This window comes from Gracilinanus agilis, chromosome 5 (assembly GCF_016433145.1).
Source record: "Gracilinanus agilis isolate LMUSP501 chromosome 5, AgileGrace, whole genome shotgun sequence".
NCBI lineage: Eukaryota > Metazoa > Chordata > Mammalia > Didelphimorphia > Didelphidae > Gracilinanus > Gracilinanus agilis.
This window is the reverse complement of record NC_058134.1, coordinates 210,325,153-210,345,973: the sequence shown is the minus strand read 5'-3', so window position 1 is coordinate 210,345,973 and position 20,821 is coordinate 210,325,153. Positions and strand designations below refer to the sequence as shown.

General features: G+C 39.0%; 1 protein-coding gene across 2 annotated transcripts; it reads left to right on the top strand.

The window, feature by feature from the left end:
• Window positions 1-5,496: 5,496 nt before the first annotated feature.
• Window positions 5,497-17,947, top strand: LOC123248516 (ER membrane protein complex subunit 5). Of its 2 annotated transcripts, XM_044677311.1 has the most exons (3): window positions 5,497-6,646; window positions 14,130-14,179; window positions 17,305-17,947. In XM_044677311.1, the coding sequence occupies exon 1, from the start codon at window positions 5,499-5,501 to the stop codon at window positions 5,892-5,894; it is 396 nt and encodes a 131-aa protein (XP_044533246.1). In that variant the 5' UTR covers window positions 5,497-5,498; the 3' UTR covers window positions 5,895-6,646; window positions 14,130-14,179; window positions 17,305-17,947. The 2 variants fall into 2 exon arrangements, with proteins under 2 accessions (XP_044533246.1, XP_044533245.1); XM_044677310.1 differs by lacking the exon at window positions 14,130-14,179.
• The last annotated feature ends 2,874 nt before the right edge of the window (window positions 17,948-20,821 follow it).

Here is a 20,821-nt window from a genome sequence, read left to right as displayed (position 1 = left end):
CATAGGGTCACTATTGTTTAGTAATGTATATAAAATTGTTTTGAAAAGTATAAAATATAATACTAGAATCAAATATTCACATTACTCATTCACAGTGCTGCGGCTGACAACTAGTTAACTTCTATTCATTTAGTGTTACTACTTCCATAGATATTATCTCATTTAGCCTTCATAACAACTCTGTATAATACATACATACATACATACATATACATATACGTATATGTATATGTATATATATAGAGAGAGCAATATTTTGCCCACTTTACAAAGGAGACTCTAGGCTCAGGGAAGTTGTTAATTTGAGGTCAATCGCACCTAATGTGTAACAGTAACATGAGCTTTCTACTTTGGGCTCCCCTTTTTCTGACATGGGACTCTTACCATCTGTTCCTCGAGTGGCATATTTTGAGAAGCCATCCTGCTTCTAAAGTGGCATGTAGAAAGTAGCACCACAGGGCAGAATTACAGAACCTCAGCGATGGAAGGGACCTCATAGACCATAGATCTAGGCCAACCCATACCTGAATAAGAATCCTCTCTGGGGGAAAGGATATATACTTTTGAGCCAGTTTTTTAAAAATAGCATAATTACAAACTTCTATCTAGAATGACTGAACCAATTAGCAATTCTATTAACGGCATATTTGTGTGTTTGACTTTTCATGCCCCTTCCGACGCTGCATCTGGTATTTTCTTGAAGATGGCTAATGAATGAAATCACACCACCTCCCCAGGGAACAGCCCTTTCTGCTTTTGGATAATTCTAATTGTTAGAAAGTTTCTCCCTGTAACCTGCATGACTTTGTCTTTATAATTTCCCGCTACTGCTTTTAAATTTACCCACTTTGGCCAAGAAGTCATTTCTCTTCCAAATTATAGCCCTTTATGAATATTTGACAGCATCTCTTTTATCTCCCTTAAGTCCCAGGATCGTAATTCAAAAGTAGGAAGGGACCTCAGTGACCATCTAATACAACCCATATAGAAAAGGAATTTCTAATATGATATACCAAAAAAGGGATTTAGTATCTGTTTGGAGATCTCCAAGGAAGGGAACCCACAGCTTCTCAAGGCAGGCCATTTCATTTTTGCACAGCTCTAATTATTGGAAAAATTTTCCTGATATCAAGACTTTATTTGCCTCTGTGCAACTTCCACCCTTTGCTCCACGTTTGGCCCTCCGAGGTCAAATGGAATGAATCTAATCCCTCTTCTACCAAGAGACCCCTTCAAACTAGTCTCTCCAGGCTAAACAATCCCAATTCCTTCAACCAATCTTCATCTGATGTCCTCAAGGCCCTTCCCCATCCAAGCTGCCCTCTTCTGCACACTCTCCATCTTTTACAATGCCTTTCTTAAACTGTTTCCCAGGATGACCACAATACTTCAGATAAGATCTGATGAGAGTGCATCAAAGTACTATCTCCTCACTTCTGGGAGCTCTGTGCCCTCAATGTTGTAGCATAAGATCACATGAGCTTTTTTGGTGGTTATATCACACTGCTCACTCATTGAGCCTGTAGTCCTCGAGTGCTCCCAAATATTTTTTCAGAACTGCTATCTATATATAATTCCCTCATCATGTGAAATAGATTTTTTGTACCCAACTATGACTTTACATTTATCCCTACTGAAATTCCTATTTTAAGATTCACCTCAATGCCTTGGCCCATCCAGATCCTTTTAGATCATTTCTGTTATCCACGGTTAGCTATCCCTTTAATCCTTGTGTCATCCGTATACTGCCTATGCTTTTATCCAAGTGATTGATAAAAATGCTTAACAGCAAAAGGCAGGTTTAGAGCCCTGCAGGACTCCCCTGGAGCCTTCCTGCCACACTGACATGGAGGCATTAACAGACACTTCTCTTCAGCAGATTAAATGTCCCCAGTGCTTTTTAAATAGATTTTTACATGATCTGAACACTGTCCTGGTTACTCTCCTCTGGCCGTTTTCCAGGTTACCAATCCCCTTCCTAAGATGTGATGCTTAGAATTGAACATAATTCAGATGCGGTCTGAGCATGGCATAGCATCATATTCCCTTCCCCTCCTGCATTCACTTGGAACTCCAGCAATTCTTCCTCTCTTCGCCTGTCTAACAAAGAACTGTTATCTATTGCTTTGTTTTAATGTAGCCTGAGGTGGCACTAGCTTTCTTGGCTGCCATATCATGCTATTGCCTCATATGGAGCAAAAACAAAATTTTAGAAGATTAATCATATTCTTGGGTATAAACAGAACTCTGTTTGGAAATGCACTGGGGGGGGGGGCACTGCTGGGTGGCTCAGTGAGAGAGTCAGGCCTGGAGATGGGAGGTTCTGGGTTCAAATTTGATCCCGGCACTTATGAGCAGTGTGACCCTGTGCAAGTCACTTAACTGCCATTGTCTAACCTTTATTGCTCTTCTACCTTAGAACCAATAGTGACTATTGATTCTAAGATGGAAGGTAAGGGTTATTTTTTAAAACATGAAGCATGGCATTCAAACCTGTCAGCTCTATATAAAAGATGAAGCTAACTTTTTCTCCTGATAAAGCTTTTTTTTCCCCCCAAGATGTGATCAAGATTTCTGGTTATTGTGATTTTTAAGTGAAGAAATAGGTTTAAAATGCTTCTTACAGACTCAAAGGATGGCAGATATACAAAAGACCCTAGAGATCATCTAGGAAGAGTGACTTTTCTAGAATTAAATTAGCACTAAAAATCTATGAGATATATGACTTAGAGCTTAAACCTAACCACATGAGTCTGTGATAGTATCCTTTAATTAAATTCAGTAAACATTAAGTGCCATTTCCTTTGTAGGTTATAGCTTACTCTCTGCCTCAAGGAGTATCCACTTTTTCTTGATATTTTTGAAAGTTTCACGGTGTGACTTTAGGGGAAGACTTTAGTCTTCATGCTTAACTCAAAACACCCCTAATTGGAATCAACTTTAAGGAGGAAAATTGCTTTTGGTTAAAGGAAGTGGGAAATACCTGCTATTTACCTCATACATATAAGAGCACAGTAAATGCAGCATCATTTCTGTCTTTTGACTGCCCTCTGCAGGCAGAAGGGGCAGATTGGCCAGATTTCTAACGGGCACATCTTATTCTCTTTTTCCACCTGCATTTCCTTTGAACTTCAGGTGTCCTTCCTCTCTTTACCCTTTAATTAAGGCTTTGCTGGAAAAAAAAAAAAAAAGCAACCAAAATTTTATAACATGATGATCCCCTGGCAAAAGAGTATCAAAAGATGATCACTAATCAACCTGAGATCCCATGGCAATTGATCTGAATAGGGCTTTGGGATTTAGGGGAGGAGGGAAGAGAATACACATTTATGTAGCATCCATTATGGACCAGGCACGATGCTACAGGCTTTAAATATCATGTTTGATCCTCACAACCCTTTGAGGTAGATACTGTTATTCTCATTTTACAGTTGAGGAAACTAAGGTTAAATGATTTAATCAAGGCCACCCAGCTAATAAGTGTCTATGACTGGATTTGAACTTGGGTCTTGATTCTAGGTCTAGTGTTGTATCTATTTTGTCACTTAACTCTCCAGCCTGCATTTTCTCCCCAATCGACTTGTGAGATTTTATATGTATGTTTTTTTCCCTCATTGATTGAAGCCCCAGCATTTACTTTTTTTTTTTTTTTTTTAAATTTTAAACCCTTAACTTCTGTGTATTGACTTATAGGTGGAAGATTGGCAAGGGTAGGCAATGGGGGTCAAGTGACTTGCCCAGGGCCACACAGCTGGGAAGTGTCTGAGGCTGGATTTGAACCTAGGACCTCCTGTCTCTAGGCCTGGCTCTCAATCCACTGAGCTACCCAGCTGCCCGCCCCCAGCATTTACTTTTAAGAAATTGATTTACTTTATTTTAAAATGTGAGGTGGCATAGCGTGCAGAGAGCTGACCTCTGGATCAGGAAGACCAGGATTTAAGCCTCATTTCTGACTTGTTCTGGTATTATAAATCTGGGCAAAGCCCTTGACCTCTCTTGGTACCACTGGGTAACTCCCTAAGACTTTAAGTTGCAGAGAAGGTGCTGATCCTCACTGGTGGAGGAAGTTTTTACTGTATAAATATATAAATATATAGATGTATCTGATCTTCTCCTGGGTTTCTTCCAATGGTCCTTTTCTCTCTGTTGACAATCTTATGGATTCTTTAAAACATATATATGTTACACGTAATATCAAAATATTGTGTATATGTATCTGATCTTCCAGGTTTCTTCCATGAGCTTTTTTTCTTCTCCCTTGGCAATCTTATGTATTTGTGTAAAAATACATATATATCATATATGATTACATATAATATCAAAATGTTGTGAAAATATGTGTATTTTTATGTGTATATATATATATATACACCACACACACACACACACACACACATATTTGATCTTCTCCCAAGTTTCTCCCCATAGTCCTTTTCACTCTCCCTTGGCAATTTTATTCACTCTGCAAGGTTTCAAAAATTATCTCCATTAACTAGAACATATTTTATATTTTCATATTTAATTATAATAAACATTAATCTCCATTTCTAACCCCCCCACAATACTTTCATGTATGTGCCTTTTGAGATTATAGATTTACAATAAAAGAGTATCTTGAGATCATATACATACAATATTTTATGTGTACACTTGATATAAACAATATTTTGAGATTACAATTTTGATATGTGCACATCTTTTGATAGCTATACATTTTGAAATATACACAGTATTTTGAAATTATATGTACATATATTACATATATGCACAGTATTTTCATATATATTTGGGAGTCATTTTGGAGGTAATTTTTGAAACCGGAGGCTGGAAAGGGCCATGGGTTGAAACGTCGGAGAAGACCCATCTCAAAGGATTGGGAAGAGAAAGCAAGGTCGGGGAAGATGGAGGAAATGGAGTGTGGCATGAAGGTTCAGAGCTAGAAGGGACCAGCTATATAAATATATACCGTTATATGAATGCTAAGTATTTGCTATCATCATCATCATCATCATCATCTTTTTACGTATAAAATTAAATCTCACAATGGAGTACACTCAGGTCTTGCGTGACGCACAGACCAACGCCCTTTCTACAGAGTTTGATAACTGCCGTGAGGCCACAACGAAAACGTCGTTCAAACGTTACGTGCTGCAGAGGACTAAGAGGACGGAGATTGGGAGGAAAAAAAAAAAGCCTCTTTGGTTCGTTTCTTTACTCACGGGGACCCACAAAAACCCGCGAGACCTTCATAAAATCTCGTGTCCTTTCCTCACAGGCGTCCCTCTCCTTTCCCTCTCCCCGTTCCTCCTCCTTCTTCCGGTCATTTCCCCCCGCCTCTCTTCTTCTCTCTCCCCTCCTCCTTTTTCATTCGCTGAGGGGACGTGACGCAATCATCCCGCGCCTTAGCACCATAAGCAGTTGGGCGCAGGAGGAGTCGCGTAGCCCGTCGCAGTCACTGTCGTAGTTGCCGTGGCTGTTAACTCCGTTCTTCGGGAATCATGGCGACTTCTCTGTGGAAAGGTTTGGTGGGGCTGGGCCTTTTCGCGCTGGCCCACGCTGCTTTCTCCGCTGCGCAACATCGTTCCTATATGCGCTTAACAGAAAAGGAAGATGAAGATCTGCCCATCGATATCGTCCTTCAAACACTGATGGCCTTTGCAGTTACCTGTTATGGTATAGTCCATCTTGCAGGGGAGTTTAAAGACATGGATGCTACTTCAGAACTGAAAAATAAGACACTAGACACATTAAGGAACCACCCATCTTTTTATGTATTTAATCATCGCGGTAGAGTATTGTTCCGGCCTTCAGACATGGTGTATTCTTCCAACCAAGATGCTTTGTTGTCGAGATCTACAGTGAAGTTACGAAAACTTGAACCTCTGCGTCGTTAAGATTATTCATGTTACAATAATAACCCGGAAAACGGAGATATAATATTGAAGTTTGGGGTATAAACCAGTTTTTAAAATATCTACAACAGACTTTATACTATAAATATAACCAAGGATTTTGTTTGTACACTGTTAATGAAATGGCTGAATTGTGACTTGGCAATGCAGTATGTTATTGCGACAATTATGCTGTGAAACGTGACTGACCTTTCATACTTTAAACACTGTTTCAGTTTATTATTATTTTTTCAGTTAAAAAACTCATTTTTAAAAGTCAGACACTTGAAAAATTTCATCGAAGAAAATGGAGTGCTTTATAGCAACTTATTTCCTTTGGTTTGCTTACACACAATTTTAAGGATTTTGTGTATGTGTGTGTGGAAATACTGTGTGGACTACTGAATTTTGCATCAGAAGGGTGGGAAAAGCTGTTGATCTTCAGTTCTTAGGGTTAAATGTGCTTAACTGCTTTGCTGCAATGGTCCTTGGAGACCAAAATGGTGGCTCGTCGTTTTTTTTTCCTTCTGACCCTTCAAAAGAGGTTACACTTAAAGTTCTTTTCAGTTTTATCAGTGACTTTCTTCTCCCTACTCTCACCTCCAAGCTGCACCTCCATCAATCGAAGATAACTGTCATGTTATTCTCTAACCTCTCTGGAACTTTATTCAAATATGCTATTTTACTGGGCACTTTTGTGGCAGAAATTATTTGCCCTAACAGAAATTTATCAAACAAGCGCAACTTGCATAAAGGTACTTGTGTTGTTTTTTTTTTCTCTGTAAAAATATTCAATAGATGGTTATGTAATATGTGTAGTAGCTGATGATAAATTTTATCATCATTCAATTAAATTTCCCTTTTCATAGTTCATCTAGTCAGTTTTCCCCTGTTATTAATTCAAAACATTAAAATATATTATTAGTTTGTAATTTATTAAGCCAATGGGTAAGAACAGTTAGAATCCTTGTATTAAGAGTTCTTCTATTAAAATTTTAAAGATAATTGGGACAAAGTTGGTTCCAGGTACTTGGAACTAATATTAATACTTAAATGATGTTTAAAATAAAATCTAGTAGTATTGTACAATTTATGATTCATAGCAGGCTGAAAGATTTTTCAATCTTCATTTTACATATCTGAAGATGAAAATGAATTTACCTTTATTTCTGTTTTGTATCATTAAATAATTGTGTTCTTAAGAGAAAGCTAGACCTCCAATTGCTAGTAAGTTTTGCACAGGGCTCTTTTCTCTATTTTAGATGAAAAAATTACATTAGTAATAAAACTGCAGCTTTACAAATAAGACTGTCATTGAAAGTTTTCTGCTGGCACCACAACACTGACTCTACTTTTCTGATATGAATCAAACCAGCTGGAACTCATTGTTAATCCCAATGAAATAAATTTAAGTTTGAACCATGAGGCTGAAATATGGTAATCAAATACATATATAAAATATGCTTATTATATATATGGTGTGGAAAACAGACTTTTCAAACTGGGTACTTTACTACTTTTCAATGAAGTATTACTGAATAGGAGAGTTAAAACTTTATTCATTTTGCTTTGGGTCTTAAAGTTGCCAGTTTTTGCTTTAATTCTATGTGTAATGAGAAAAAGAGTAAGCACTAACAAAGGGACCTGTTATTGTGAAGATGAGTTGTCCATAACTTTTTAGAATGGGGCTGATGTTTAGAAGAGATTTTGGTAATTATTTTGAATAGTTTCTTTTCCCACTCAAATGATACCCTTCTTAATACATTTTGGGCACTGTGTGATGGGGTTTGTGCCCACTTAGATTTGCTTAAGTTTTTAGGAAAGTACTTGTCACAGGCAAATAATTTAACTTAAAGCTGTTGGTCATTTGGGTCCTGGTTTAAATGTCTAAATAACTTTGTATTTAATTAATCATCAGTCATTTGTGAAATGCCTACTATGTACCAGGTAATGTTAGAAACTTGACATACAGATAAAAAAGAATGAAAATCTTTTTTAAGGAACTTATATTCTATCAGGGGAGACAACACTTACAAATATATTCATATTCAGAATAGATACAGTATAGTGAGAGAAGGCACCAATAATTGGAAAGGAATCAGGGAGAAGGTAATGCTTGAGTTAAATCCTGAATGAAGTAAGGGATTCTATATGATGGAAGTAAGGAAGTAGTACATTCTAGGTGTGGGAGACAGTCTAGCAAAGCCATGGAGATTAGAAATGAGTGTGGGAGGAAGCAAGGCCATTTTAGGTAGACTACACATAGAGTTGGAAGGTTATTCAAGGCCAGGGTATAAAGAAAAGGTTTTAAAAGTTGAACAATAAATTTTTTGTTTTTTATTTTCAGTTCCAAATTCTCTCCCCCTATCCTTTGAGAAAGTAAGTAGATTTGGCAATAAAGAGGCCATTCCTACAAGAAAAGAATTTCAGTTGAGTAATAAGGTCAGAACTCATTGAAAAAGGTTTAAGAGAAGAGTAAGCACGGTGGCTCTTTGATTTAAGAGTATTGGGCCAGGAGTCAGGAAGACTCTGAGTTCAAATTCAGCTTTAGACAAGTTCTAGCTGTGTGATCCTAGGTAAGTCACTATCTGATTGTCTGACAGAAGGATTCATTGGAGAAGGAGATGGCAAATCATTCTATATCTTTGCCAAGAATACCCTGTGGATAGCTATGGTTCATGGGGTTACAATGAGTTGGACATCACTGAAAAAAGGAGAAGTGGAGACAAGAGGCATAAGTGGCTTTTTCTAGGAGTTTGAGAAGAGAGATCATTATATATTGATAATTGGATCTACAGGTTTAAGGGATTTTAGATGCCATCCAGTCTTCCTCATTTTATAGATGAAGAAACCGAGGCACCGAGAAGTTAAATGACTTGCTTAGGGTCACACAGCTATTAAGTGTCTGGGGTAGTATTGAACAGGTCTTTTATTTCAATTCCAGAGTTTTATCCATTATTCTGTGCTTCCTCCATAATAGTTTGAAGGGATGGCAGGGCCTAGTGAAGGTTTTTTTTTTTTTTTTTAGAATAGAAACTCCTGGAAGGGAGGAACCATTTTATTTTTGGTTTTATATATTCCCAATGCCTAACTGCATAACATGGTGTTGCACACAGAATTGGCACTTAAATCTTTATGGTTTGTTTGAGTGCTTAGTGAAGGTTTTTTTTAAGGGTGAAGGATAAACCTCTGGAAGGAAGCAGTGGTCATAGAGAGTCTGAAGATTAGATAGGAGGAGAAAAGGAAGGGAAGAAGCATTTATAGTGCTTACCATGTGCCAGACAGTTTTTATAAATAACTCATTTGATCCTCACAACAATCCTACAAGGTAGATGTTATATTATTATTCCCATTTTGCAGTTTAGAAAACTGAGGTAAACAGTTTAAATGACTTGCCCAGGGTTACTCAACTAGTGTAAGCCAAATTTGACTTCTTGACTTCAGGCCCACTGCTCTTTGCTGAAGAAGATAGGAGGGAATGAATCCAAGGACAGTTTCCAGTATGATAGTAGTTAAAGCCCTGGGATCATATCCTGTTTCTTATACTTATTGATTGTAAATGCACTTAAGTGTCCTAGGTAACTCAGTAGGACTATAAGCTTCAGAGCAAATATCAGTCTGCATTGGTAGAGGGAATTTCTTACCAGGAATTACCTATACCTATGAAATCACAGATCCAGTCCAAAATATGTACATATGTATATCTATCTATCTATCTATCTCTATATATATCATCAGTACTAGTAAAAAAATAAATTAGGAATAGTCCCACCTATACTACTTGCCTCCTAAGATAGTGATGATCAAATGAGTTAACACATATTTTGCAAACTTTGAATGCCACGTTGCATTTGCTAGTTATTCTTAGGAGAGATTGAGGCCATTCCATAGCCTCAGTCTTATTAGTGAAGTAATAGTCAGTAAATATTAAGGGCCTAGTATATGCCAAGCACTGTTATGAGTGATGGGGATAGAAAGTCAGCCCTCACTCCTACTCCAACCACTAGTTCCTGCTCTTGAGCTCACAGTCTAATGAGGGAGATGACATGGGGAAAAAAAATTTTGTTCAAACAAGATATATATGGGCTACATTGGAGGTGATAAAGAATAGGCGGTTTAAAGCAGATTAAAGAAGGTGGAATTTTAGCCGGGACTTGAAGGAAGCAGTGGAAGCCAGAAGGCAAATGAGGAAGAAAAGAATTTTAGGCATGAGAGAGAGCCAGTAAAAATGCCCAGAAAGAAGGATATGGATTGTCTTATGGAAGGAACAGCAAGGAGACCAGTGTCACAGGGTTACAGTGAATATGAGGATGAGTAAGGTATAAGAAGGCTGGAAAGGCGGAAGAGGACTATGCTGGAGGTGATAGGAAACTACTGGAATTTATTAAATAGGCTCTGTGTGTGTGTGTGTGTGTGTGTGTGTGTGTGTGTGTGTGTTAATCTATGTGGGTATATGTGAGTGTTTAGGTAAGAGACAGACATGGACAGACTTGTACTTTAGAAAGATCAGTTTGACAGCTGAGTAAGAATGGAGTGGAAAAGACTTATGTTAAGGAGACTGACCAGCAGGCTGTTGCAATAGTCTAGGCATGAGGTGATACGGACCTGTACCAGGGTGGTGGCACTGTCAGAGGAAGGAAAGGGAGCATTTAGGAGAGATGAAAGTAGACTTGGCAACTGATTGGCTAGAGGAGATAAAAGAGAATGAAGAGTTGGCGATAGCATCTAGATTGTGAACCTAAAAGGCTTGGAGGGTGAGGATACTTTCAACAGCCATAGGAAAATTATGATAAGAGAAAGGCTTGGGGAGAAAGATAAGTCGTTTTGGACATGTTGAGCTTAAGATGTCCATGGGACATCCATTTTGAGATGTGCAGTAGGCATTTGGAGATTTGAGATTTGAGGTCAAGAAAGAGGTTAGGTTTGGGAATCCTTACTATTGGGATGATTGAATCCATGGGAGCTGATGAGTTCACCAAGATAAATAGTATATAGGGAGAAGAGAAGAGGACTAGTCCTGGATGAAAATTGAGCAAAGGAGACTGAGTATTAAAGATCAGAGAATCATGTCATTAAAACCTAGAGAGAAGAGAGTATTGAAGAGAAAAGGGTGATTGACCATGCCAAAGGCTACAAAGAGATCAAGAAGGATGAGAATTGAGAAGAGGCCATTAATAGGCTGTTACCTGCCATTATAAATACATGTGTATGGTGGTGAGGTGGTCAGATAAGAGTGGAAGGGTGGTAATTTGTGGGCTTGATGAAAAAGGAAAATTTGGAACAAAAGTTGTGGGGACTTAGAACATAAGTTAATAGAATGATTGCTAAGCAGATGTGAAGACTAAGCTGTGGTCATGCACTAAAATTTAGTTTTAGATAAAATTAGTTTAGTATTTTGATTTTCTGTTATGTTCAGCAACTGTAAAGCAGGAGTGGAGAAATGAGTTGGTGGAAATTGCCAAGATTGAAGACTCTCAAAATTGTAGCAAATGTTTCTAATGTGGTGGCAAATGAATCATTAAAATGAGGGTTAGGATTTTGCAAAGCCATAGTGGGAGACAAAGATTGGGAAATGGGGGCACTAGAGATCATTATAAATGTGAGTAGGTTTATTGAGATTTTAAGGAGTGGGAAAGTAAAAGAAAATGTTATGTTTGGAGAATAATATTATGAAGTTCAGAATTTTGGAGGCAGTACAGTACTATGGTGAGATCAGTATGTGACCATACTATATCCAGTGTGTGGATAGAGTAGGGGTAGAGAGAAGGTTGTTGGAATAGATATGGTTGAGTAATGAAGGAGTAATGAAGGTGACCCAGGCAAAGATAAAGGGGGAAAAAAAAAAAACATGACATAGTTACTAAAGTTTTTGAGGAATCTGGGGTAAAATTATATTATTAGATGACAACAAGGTTTGAGAACAGGTGCTTTCCTTGATTATATGGAAGAAGAAAATATTATTGTTGAAGGGATTATGATAGAAAAATGGCTCAAGGAACCTGGTTGGGGAATAAGTACCTTGACATGCCCTTCAGGCCCTGTAAGTCTGAGAGCTTGAGAAGGATTGGCTTTCCAAGGAGAGGGTTGCAAGGAATATCTTCATAGGATAGCCCACTTTCAGTTAAGGTAAGAAGGTAAAAGAGGGTTGGAGATTGCTTTAGAACAGTGATTCCCAAAGTGGGTGCCACTGCCCCCTGGTGGGTGCTGCAATGAGCCAGGAGGGCAGTGATGGCCACAGGTGCATTTATCTTTCCTATTAATTGCTATTAAAATTTTTTAAAAAATTAATTTCCAGGGGCACTAAGTAATATTTTTTCTGGAAAGGGGGCGGTAGGCCAAAAAAGTTTGGGAACCACTGCTTTAGAACATAGAAGGGATTATTAAAGAGAGGTGCTCACTTCTTCCTTTAAGCCTTTTCAAAGGATTCTTCAACATCCTTTTGTAGGCTCATAGTCTTAGAGCTAGAAGGAACCTAAAAAGTCATCCCTTCAAGTCTTCCTTTACAGATATGGAATTGAGGGCTAGTGAGGGACTCTCCCACTGCTCAGAAGTGTTAGGTAGCAAGGGTTTTACATCAGGGTACCATGCTGGACCTCACCTGCACCAGTTTGAAAGTCAGTGTGGTCCAGTGGAAAGATAATTTACTTAGGACTTCATTATTTTGGACATAACTGGATGATCTTGGGCAAGTCATTTAGGTTTTCTGGACATCAGTTTCCTCATCTGCAAAATGTGGGGATTGGGTTATATGAGCCTTTTAGGTCCTTTCCATCTCTAAATATGTGATATCAGTCTTGATGTAAGATCTGGAATCAGTACCCTTAAGTAGTATTATATCAAAGCCAGATTAGGGAACACTGAGAACACTTATGCTGTGCCATTAAATACAACAGGCCATGATTTTTTGGGGAGAGTGTGCCCTCTCCATATTTTAAACTGCCATCAGTCTTTTATCAGAGAATGTAGTAAGATCTACTTTTTGTAGCTCTCTAGAATTTGTTTCCTTAGCTCTCAATATGGTAACTAAGCAGGGACTCCTGTTTTGTGACATTCCAATTGCATTATTTTCGGTCACTTCTCCAAACCACTAGCCAAGATTTGAAAAAGTCTGTCCTGCTTTCCTGAACTCTCAGTGAGAAACAGGTCTTCCTTTTTTGTTTTGTTTTTCCATTGTGTTTAGCTCTTTGTGAACTCAATTTGGGGTTTTCTTGGCAGAGATACTGGAGTGGTTTGCTATTTTCTTTTCCACCTTATTTTACAGATAAGGAAACTGAGGCAAACAAAGTTAAGTGGTGATGCAGCTACTAAGGGTTGAGGCCAGATTTGAACTCAGGAAGATGAATCTTCCTGACTTCAGACCCAGCACAATATCCACTATGCCACCTAGCTGCCTGCAGTTCTTCCTTATCTAGGCCTTAAAGTTACCTTTCTCTCTTCTTCCAGTTTAAGACCTTATTTTCTCCGCTCTGCTTTGGAGGTCTCATGCTCTTACTCTGCTTGAAAGCTTCTCGTCTCCTCTCCTTGCCTGTTCATCTCTTCCTCTAAAACAGATTCCGTAAATTAGCTCTACCAACCAGTCCATCCTTTGGGAGACAAGTTCCCCCACAATGTAAACCATACAGGCTTTGGCCAGTTGTTCTGATTCTGTCAGATTCTTCTGAATCTGGGTCTCTTCATAACATGGTTATTTTCCCTAGACTCGCTTGTTTTCTCATTGTGAAACTGCTTCTAGGTGCAGCCATTCCTAATTTCCCATTGTTGAACTATGCTAGATTGACATAAAGGAGACCATTTGTTATAGACCTTAGTTATAGCTAAAGATAGAATTGTTTCTCCATCTTAAAGCCACAACACACTAGCCCAACTTGAACCTTCTATTCAGGGAAGGGTGTATGTGAATCTCAAAAACTATATATTTTTTTAATTTCAAATAAAAATTCATGGATTTATCAATATATACTTGCCCCTCCACCCCAAAAGCTGGGCAGGGCAATTTTATTAAGTATGTTTCACTGTATCTCTAAACTCCTCTCTCCCTTCCTCCCTCCTCTCTCTCTCAGAATAGCTAATATTCATGTAATACTTCATGGTTTGCAAAATGCTTTATGTAAATATTGGGAGATTGGGTACTATTATTATCTTTTATAGCTTAAAAAACAGGTTGAAAGAATATGACTTAGCCTTGGTCAGGTAGTAAATACACAAGTAGAAATTGAAATGAGGTATTCTTGACTTCAGATCCACCACTCTAACCAACATGACACGTGGCTGCCTGATAGGAATCCAAGGTGAGTATGGGGGAGATGGTTTGATATTAAGAAATGTAAGTGACCAAAGGCAGATGGACTAGTGAGAATTGTCATACCTATCAGTATTTCGGGAACACTTTTTTCAAGAAAAGAGTCTTGAGGTTCTTGACATGGTGAACATTAATCAAGCTAATGAAAAATGAATATATGTCATTTTAGTAGATTAGAGTCCTGAAAATGACAGCTGTTTCAGGCATTTTTTTCTTTTTTTTTTTAACCCTTACCTTCCATCTTAGAATCAATACTGTGTATTGACTCCGAGGCGGAAGAGTGATAAGGGTGGGCAATGGGGGTTAAGTGACTTGCCCAGGGTCACACAGCTGGGAAGTGTCAGAGGCCAGATTTGAACCTAGAACCTCCCATCTCTAGGCCTGGCTCTCAATCCACTGAGCTACCCAGCTGCCCCCTGTTTCAGGCATTTTAGAATCAGGTAGTCAGATCATTGACTTGTTCAAGCCAAAGTCACAGTAAATAATAAATCAGAAGAGAGTATAAAGATGAGACAATGCTATTTGTGATTATAACAGTTAATCCTGAATTGCGTTTTTTAAAACATTGCTGAAAATAGGAAAAAGAAAAAAGCAAAGATATTGACATTATTATAAGTTTGTCAGGAGAGCCCAGAAATTACATTACCTGCTAAATAATTAATCTTCTTGTCTAGCACAATTATATGGCAACTAAGATTTAGAGTACAAAAGTACAAAACTATACAAACTTACTTGCAAAATGTTACAGGGGAAAGAAAAACAAGTCTTTAGAGAGCTTAGCATGAGATTTTGCTAATTAGATTATACTGAGAACACTTATTTATTTATTTATTTGTTAGTTTTGATTTTGAATTTTTTCCCATAGTTACATGTTTCACATTCTTTCCTTTTACCCTAAGCCCGCCCCTCCCCCTCCCCCCCAGTAGCTGATACACAGTTCCACATGTATCATTGATTAAGATCTAATTCCATATTATTGGTAGTTGCACTAGAGCAGGGGTCGGCAACCTTTTTGGCCGTGAGAGCCATAAACGCCACCTTTTTTAAAATGTAATTTCACGAGAGCCATACAGTGCTCACAGTGCCGCTCCTGTAACAGCGCCTGAAAAAAATGGACTTTATGGCTCCTGCAGAAAGAGCCATATCTAGCCCTCAAAAGAGCCAGATATGGCTCCAGAGCCATACGTTGCCAGCCCCTGCACTAGAGTTATCGTTTAGTGTCTTCATCCCCAGTAATAGCCCCATCAGCCCATGTGTTCAAGCAGTTGTTTTTCTTCTGTGTTTCTACTCCCACAGTTCTTCCTCTGAATGTGGCTAGTTTTCTTCTGAGAACATTCATAAATGAAACCAGAACAACAAAATAAAAAATGAAGTGTATGTTAGTGATTATATGACATTGTTTTCATCAGTGACAATAGTAGAATTATTATTTTTGGTCTGAACACTTTAGTACCTGATATATGTAATCTATAAGAACATGACAGTGGTAAAGGTACCTAAGAAGATGAAGAATGGCTGGATCTGATGAAATATATAAAGAAGAAATAAATGTAGAAAGTGCCACAATTTAAAAGACACTTGGGGATTTATTTTTAAAATATGTCAGAGAGGAAGATTTCAAGAAGAGCAGAATATGTTCACCTCTATTGTTCAAAACAAGCTTCCAAAGGGATATCAATTCTACCCTATTCTTACTTTCTTATCTCTATAAAACCTTTATGAGGGTGATGTGCAAATATTTTTTCTTTGGTGAAAAAATAAATGAGGAAACTGTAGGCTTTTGAAAATGATTTTTTTCTCCAGGAGATCACAACTTTCTGCATTCTAGCTGGACTGTTTACTGCCTTTTTCTGTGTTGATTTAGAAAATCCCAAAATATTTGAATCAGCAAAACAAAATAGAACTATAAAGATTCTTTTTTAACCTAGTGCTTCCACATATATATTAAAATCATTTAAATGTTAGATTCCCTATTTGATTCTATGGCATGCTACTGTGGTAGCTTTTCATAGTGCTCCACCGAATATTGACATCAAGTGAGGCATAAATTAAAAAGACTGACTGACTTAGAGACACCCTGTGGCTATATTGGTGAAGACATGGCACATGGGGGCTGCTCTGTTCCCCCTCTCCACCGAGCCTGAGGACATTTTTTGCATGCCCCACCCCTCTGTCCAGCCAACTAATGTGAACACTTCCTCCGCTCTCTGGGGTAATGCCGGGGCTCACGGGCAGCTTGAAGGTGCAGTTTGGGCTTGTGACCTTTAAAAGGTTCACCAGTGTTGCCCTATGATATTGAATAAAAGGCTAATCTTGGAATCAGGATGTTCTAGTCTTATCCAGCTGTGTGAGAGGGTGGGGGCCCTTGCTTAGCTCCAAGCAGCTCTCTAACCCTATAAATGACAGGAGTATGCATTTCACTGAACTACATCCATAAAAGATGTTTGCACACCAGGCATTTCCTACCCATTCACAGAACTGGAACAAAAAAATTATTTTAATATGCTTACACAAGTGTTTGTCAGATGTTATAAGGGGCCCAATTCAGAGTACAAAGAGAATATACATTCTTTGTTAATGGCAAGGTTCTCCAAATATTCCCATTCCATTTTCAGGTCACACTGTCCAAATTGTGTGAAGACCCAGAATACGGCAAAGCATCCTTAGTGAAATATATAATAATTTGAAAAATAGCCTAAATATTGATCCTGGAAAAACAAGTAGATGAAAAGCACATGCCAGAATAATAGGGAACTTTGAATAAGTGGCAGGATCACAGGGGAAATGACTTGGCTAAGTGCCTTGTTGAGGCTTATGGAAACTTCAGTACAGTTTGCATCACCTGGGTGTTAGCTGCCAGGTAGGATGAAAAGAGTATACTTACCTGCCCCTTTAGGAAGGAGGGTAAGTGAAGGCTAAGAGGATGAGTGAAGAAAGAGGAAGGCCTCGAGAGCTACCTGGGACCTTTTTGTGCATTAGCCAGCTGTGAGGAGTGAAGGCTTGGCTAACAGAGATGTTGAACTGTGTTGCTGAGTCCGTGAGTACTGTTGGCGCAGGTCATCTTACAGGCATCTAACACAATTTCCCATCTCTCTCCCTCCCTCCACTCCCTAGAATAAGCAGCTGAAGCAGAAAATGACAGCCCCAACAGACAACAGGTGGCAGCAGCAGCTTGGCACAGAAGGAAGCCCTGTTCCAGATGACAGCTGTGCAGAAGGGATGGAGCAGCTGTCCACAGAATGGCACGGCAGCAGCAAGGAGGACTCTGGGAGCACACGAAGAAGCCTTTGAGATATGGACCTGAGAAAAAGAGGCACAGCTCTTTGCTGGAAGACCGAGCCAGGAGATGTGTTCTGGCTATAGTGCAACCTTCTTGATCTTGGAGTTCCATTTGTATTCCCTTCCCCATCAGAGGAAAGTCGGAGATAGTGTACCTTTGTGTGTATGGAGGGGGGGCTGAGACTGATTCTACTTCTTTATTTCTCTTCTTTTCTTTGCTATTCTTTTTCAATTAAATGCTTTGCCATTTGGTTTAATGTTCCTGCCTGGTCTGTTGGTAGAGAAATATATTTGTGGGTTTTTTTCCTCAAGATCTTTGAAGGTATGGGTTTATTGATTGTATCAAATCAAACTAAGGATACTGCACGGGTCCAGTGAAGTTTTTTGTTCCCCCATGATTTTTTGGGGAACTAGGCTATACTGATGTGTACATTTGTACATTAGTAGACATTCACAATAAATTACATTGCTTAAGTTGTTTAATAGCATTAAGGATTTATTTTTTCTTTCAATATCTAGGTTATAATTTGGCAGCTTTTTTTTTTTTTTGTCATAGTTTGAGGTCTATCAGCAATCCAGGCATTTTGATTTAAGGAACCAGTGTATAATTGTGTTCAAGTATATTGCATGAGGTGTTAAACTGTTATTGCTTACCCTACTGAAGTGACAATGCCACCGTGACTATCTAGTCACTGGGAAGCTTGTGCTCAGTGATGAGACTAGACCCTAATTCATGAGGGTTGATTTGGGGGGTACCCAAAAACTTTGGTGATGTGTTGTGAACTCTTATGGAAGGAGGAGGGAAAGTATTAGGCAAAACCCAAGAAAGGAGACAGCATAATCACTGTACTTGGTGAATGACCTGGATGATCCGTAGTGCATTTTCAGATCTCCAAGGAGACAGTAGACATGGGGAAACTTGGAAATTGGTTAATGAACCCTCCACTGCTGCCTAGATGTTGATGACCTTTCTTAAAGCTCTCATGATGGGGACAGGAGTAAGGCTAATGTAGAAGCCTGCTGAGGGAGAGAGGTCTCTCTCATCAACTGTCAGTGACCCAGTGCCATCACTCTTCCCTTTGGGTAGTGATTTACTCTCAAAATGAACATTAGCTCACAACAAAGTAGGACAGATTTTCAGACAGTTCAGCTAAATGGGATCTAATAAAGAAAAAAACATTCTGATTACTTGGAGAGGAAAACTTTAATGCTTGCCTAGAACATAGTCTAGAAATTCTATAAATATAATGGGATTGCTAGAAATGTAGGTTATTATTAGAGAACCTCTGGTGATCCACCCAATATTGTATGTGAATTGAAAATGTAATGCTCTGAGCTACTTGATGTTTGTGGATGTTAGACAGCCAATATGATAATGTTAGTAGCAAAAGGCTTCTGACTTTTTGCTTAGGTTGAAGCGGCTGCTACAGAGATTCATGGTCAAATGCTTAGTGCTTGTGGGAGCACATGGACCATATTCAGCTCACTTTAACTTATGCCTTAAGGAATGCCTTCCCCCCCTAAGATCACCTTCTATCTATCCTGTAGATACCGTGTATGTACTTACTTATATATGTGTTGTGTTTCCCATTAGAATGTAAGCTCCTTGAAGGCAGAGACTTTCTATTTTTTCTTTGTATCCCTAGTTACTTAGCACAGTGTCTGACACATAGTAATAGCTTAATAAATGCTTGTGGATTGATTGATTGATTAATTAATTGAGTGCTCTAGGGTGCAGTATATGATATCATGATCTTGGTGTACCTGGATAAGAAATAAACCTCCAGCTCCTCAGAACTGATTTATTTAATATAGGAAGTAGAGGAGTATATGAATCGAGAGGTTTCTGAGACAACAAAAACTGGCCTTATGTAGAACTTTAGGCAGGTGGGCCATTGATGCCAAAGTGCAATTTGACTTCAAGATGCATGCAGCATGAACCCAGCTTGCCCTTTCCTGAACCACTGCTCAATTATTTTCCATGGGACAAGGAGGTTTGACTTTAGAGGCTAATATAGCCCAGATCAGGAATAGCAACAGGACACAGAAAAGCAGAATTGTGCTTTGCTACAACTATTGACAAAATGGACACGTAAGAAGAGGCTGCACCATGAATTTTCCAGAAATTAAGGTCTACTGGGTCAGCATTGTGAAACTCAGACTGTCAGAAGTGGGGACCAGTGGAAAAAAAGGTATGGATTTTAGATATATTGTGGAGGCCAAATCAAACTTGGCAACTCATTTGTTATGGGAGAGGAAGGGATGAGGGAGAGGAAAAAGTCATGGATGAGGGGCTTCACTTGAGGGCCACATGGAAGATCATAGCTAGCCTAGTTCCCCCAACAAACACTTCAGCAAATACTGAAAAGGACACTAGAAGAAAAAAATCAATAAAACCAAAGGGAAATTAGAGTAAGCTTCTCTCTCCAGGCTTGGACTATACACGATTCTGAGTGGAGAAGTTCCAAGGGTCTGGAACCAGTCCAAAGAGGTAAACTGGCTTACATTGCATATTGATAATGGACAGCAGCAGGAGCTTCAGTCAGAGAATGGAATCAACCTCTGGTAGATCACCGTACAGGCAAAGGGTCCTAGACAATGAGTGGACTTGGTATTCCTCTAAGAGAGCTGAAGCTAACCCTCTTATCAGAGACACAGATGAAACAAAATTCCTTAAAAACCCCAATATTTTGGGCTTGTACCTTCTCTAACAGCATCTCTTCCCCAGAAGCTTCTCAATTATGGCTCTTCCATTGTAGTTGAAGTGCTAGAGATGAAATAGAGGCCAAAGATCTGTGATGGCAAACTTATGGCACATGTGCCAAAGAGAGCATGCAAAGCCCTCTCTCTGGGCACAAGCCCTGTTGCCTACCAGAGTTCGTTAATAGAAAGGCAGAGGGATTCGGGCAGAGCTGCCCCCTTCCCCCTCTCTACCCCACCTCCCTGGTTCTCCACCCAGTAGCCTGATGGGAACACTTCTTCCTTCCCCTGTCTGGTGGGGGGTGGGGCACATACAGCACTCATTCTGGGGAAGTGGGACATGGCATCCAATCTCTAAAAGGTTCACCATTGGGGGCAGCTGGGTGGCTCAGTAAATTGAGAGTTGGGCCTAGAGACTGGAGATCCTAGGTTCAAATCTGGCCTCAAACACTTCCTAGCAAGTCACTTAACCCCCATTGCCTAGCCCTTAATGCTCTTCTGCCTTGGAACCAATACCAAGTATTGATTCCAAGATGGAAGGTAAGGGTTTTTATAAAACTAACTAAATAAATTGGATTTAACCAAGGCTCTTCTGCCTTGGTTTAAAAAAAAAAAAAAAGGAATGATATTAGAGATAGGAAAAGTCCTAAAG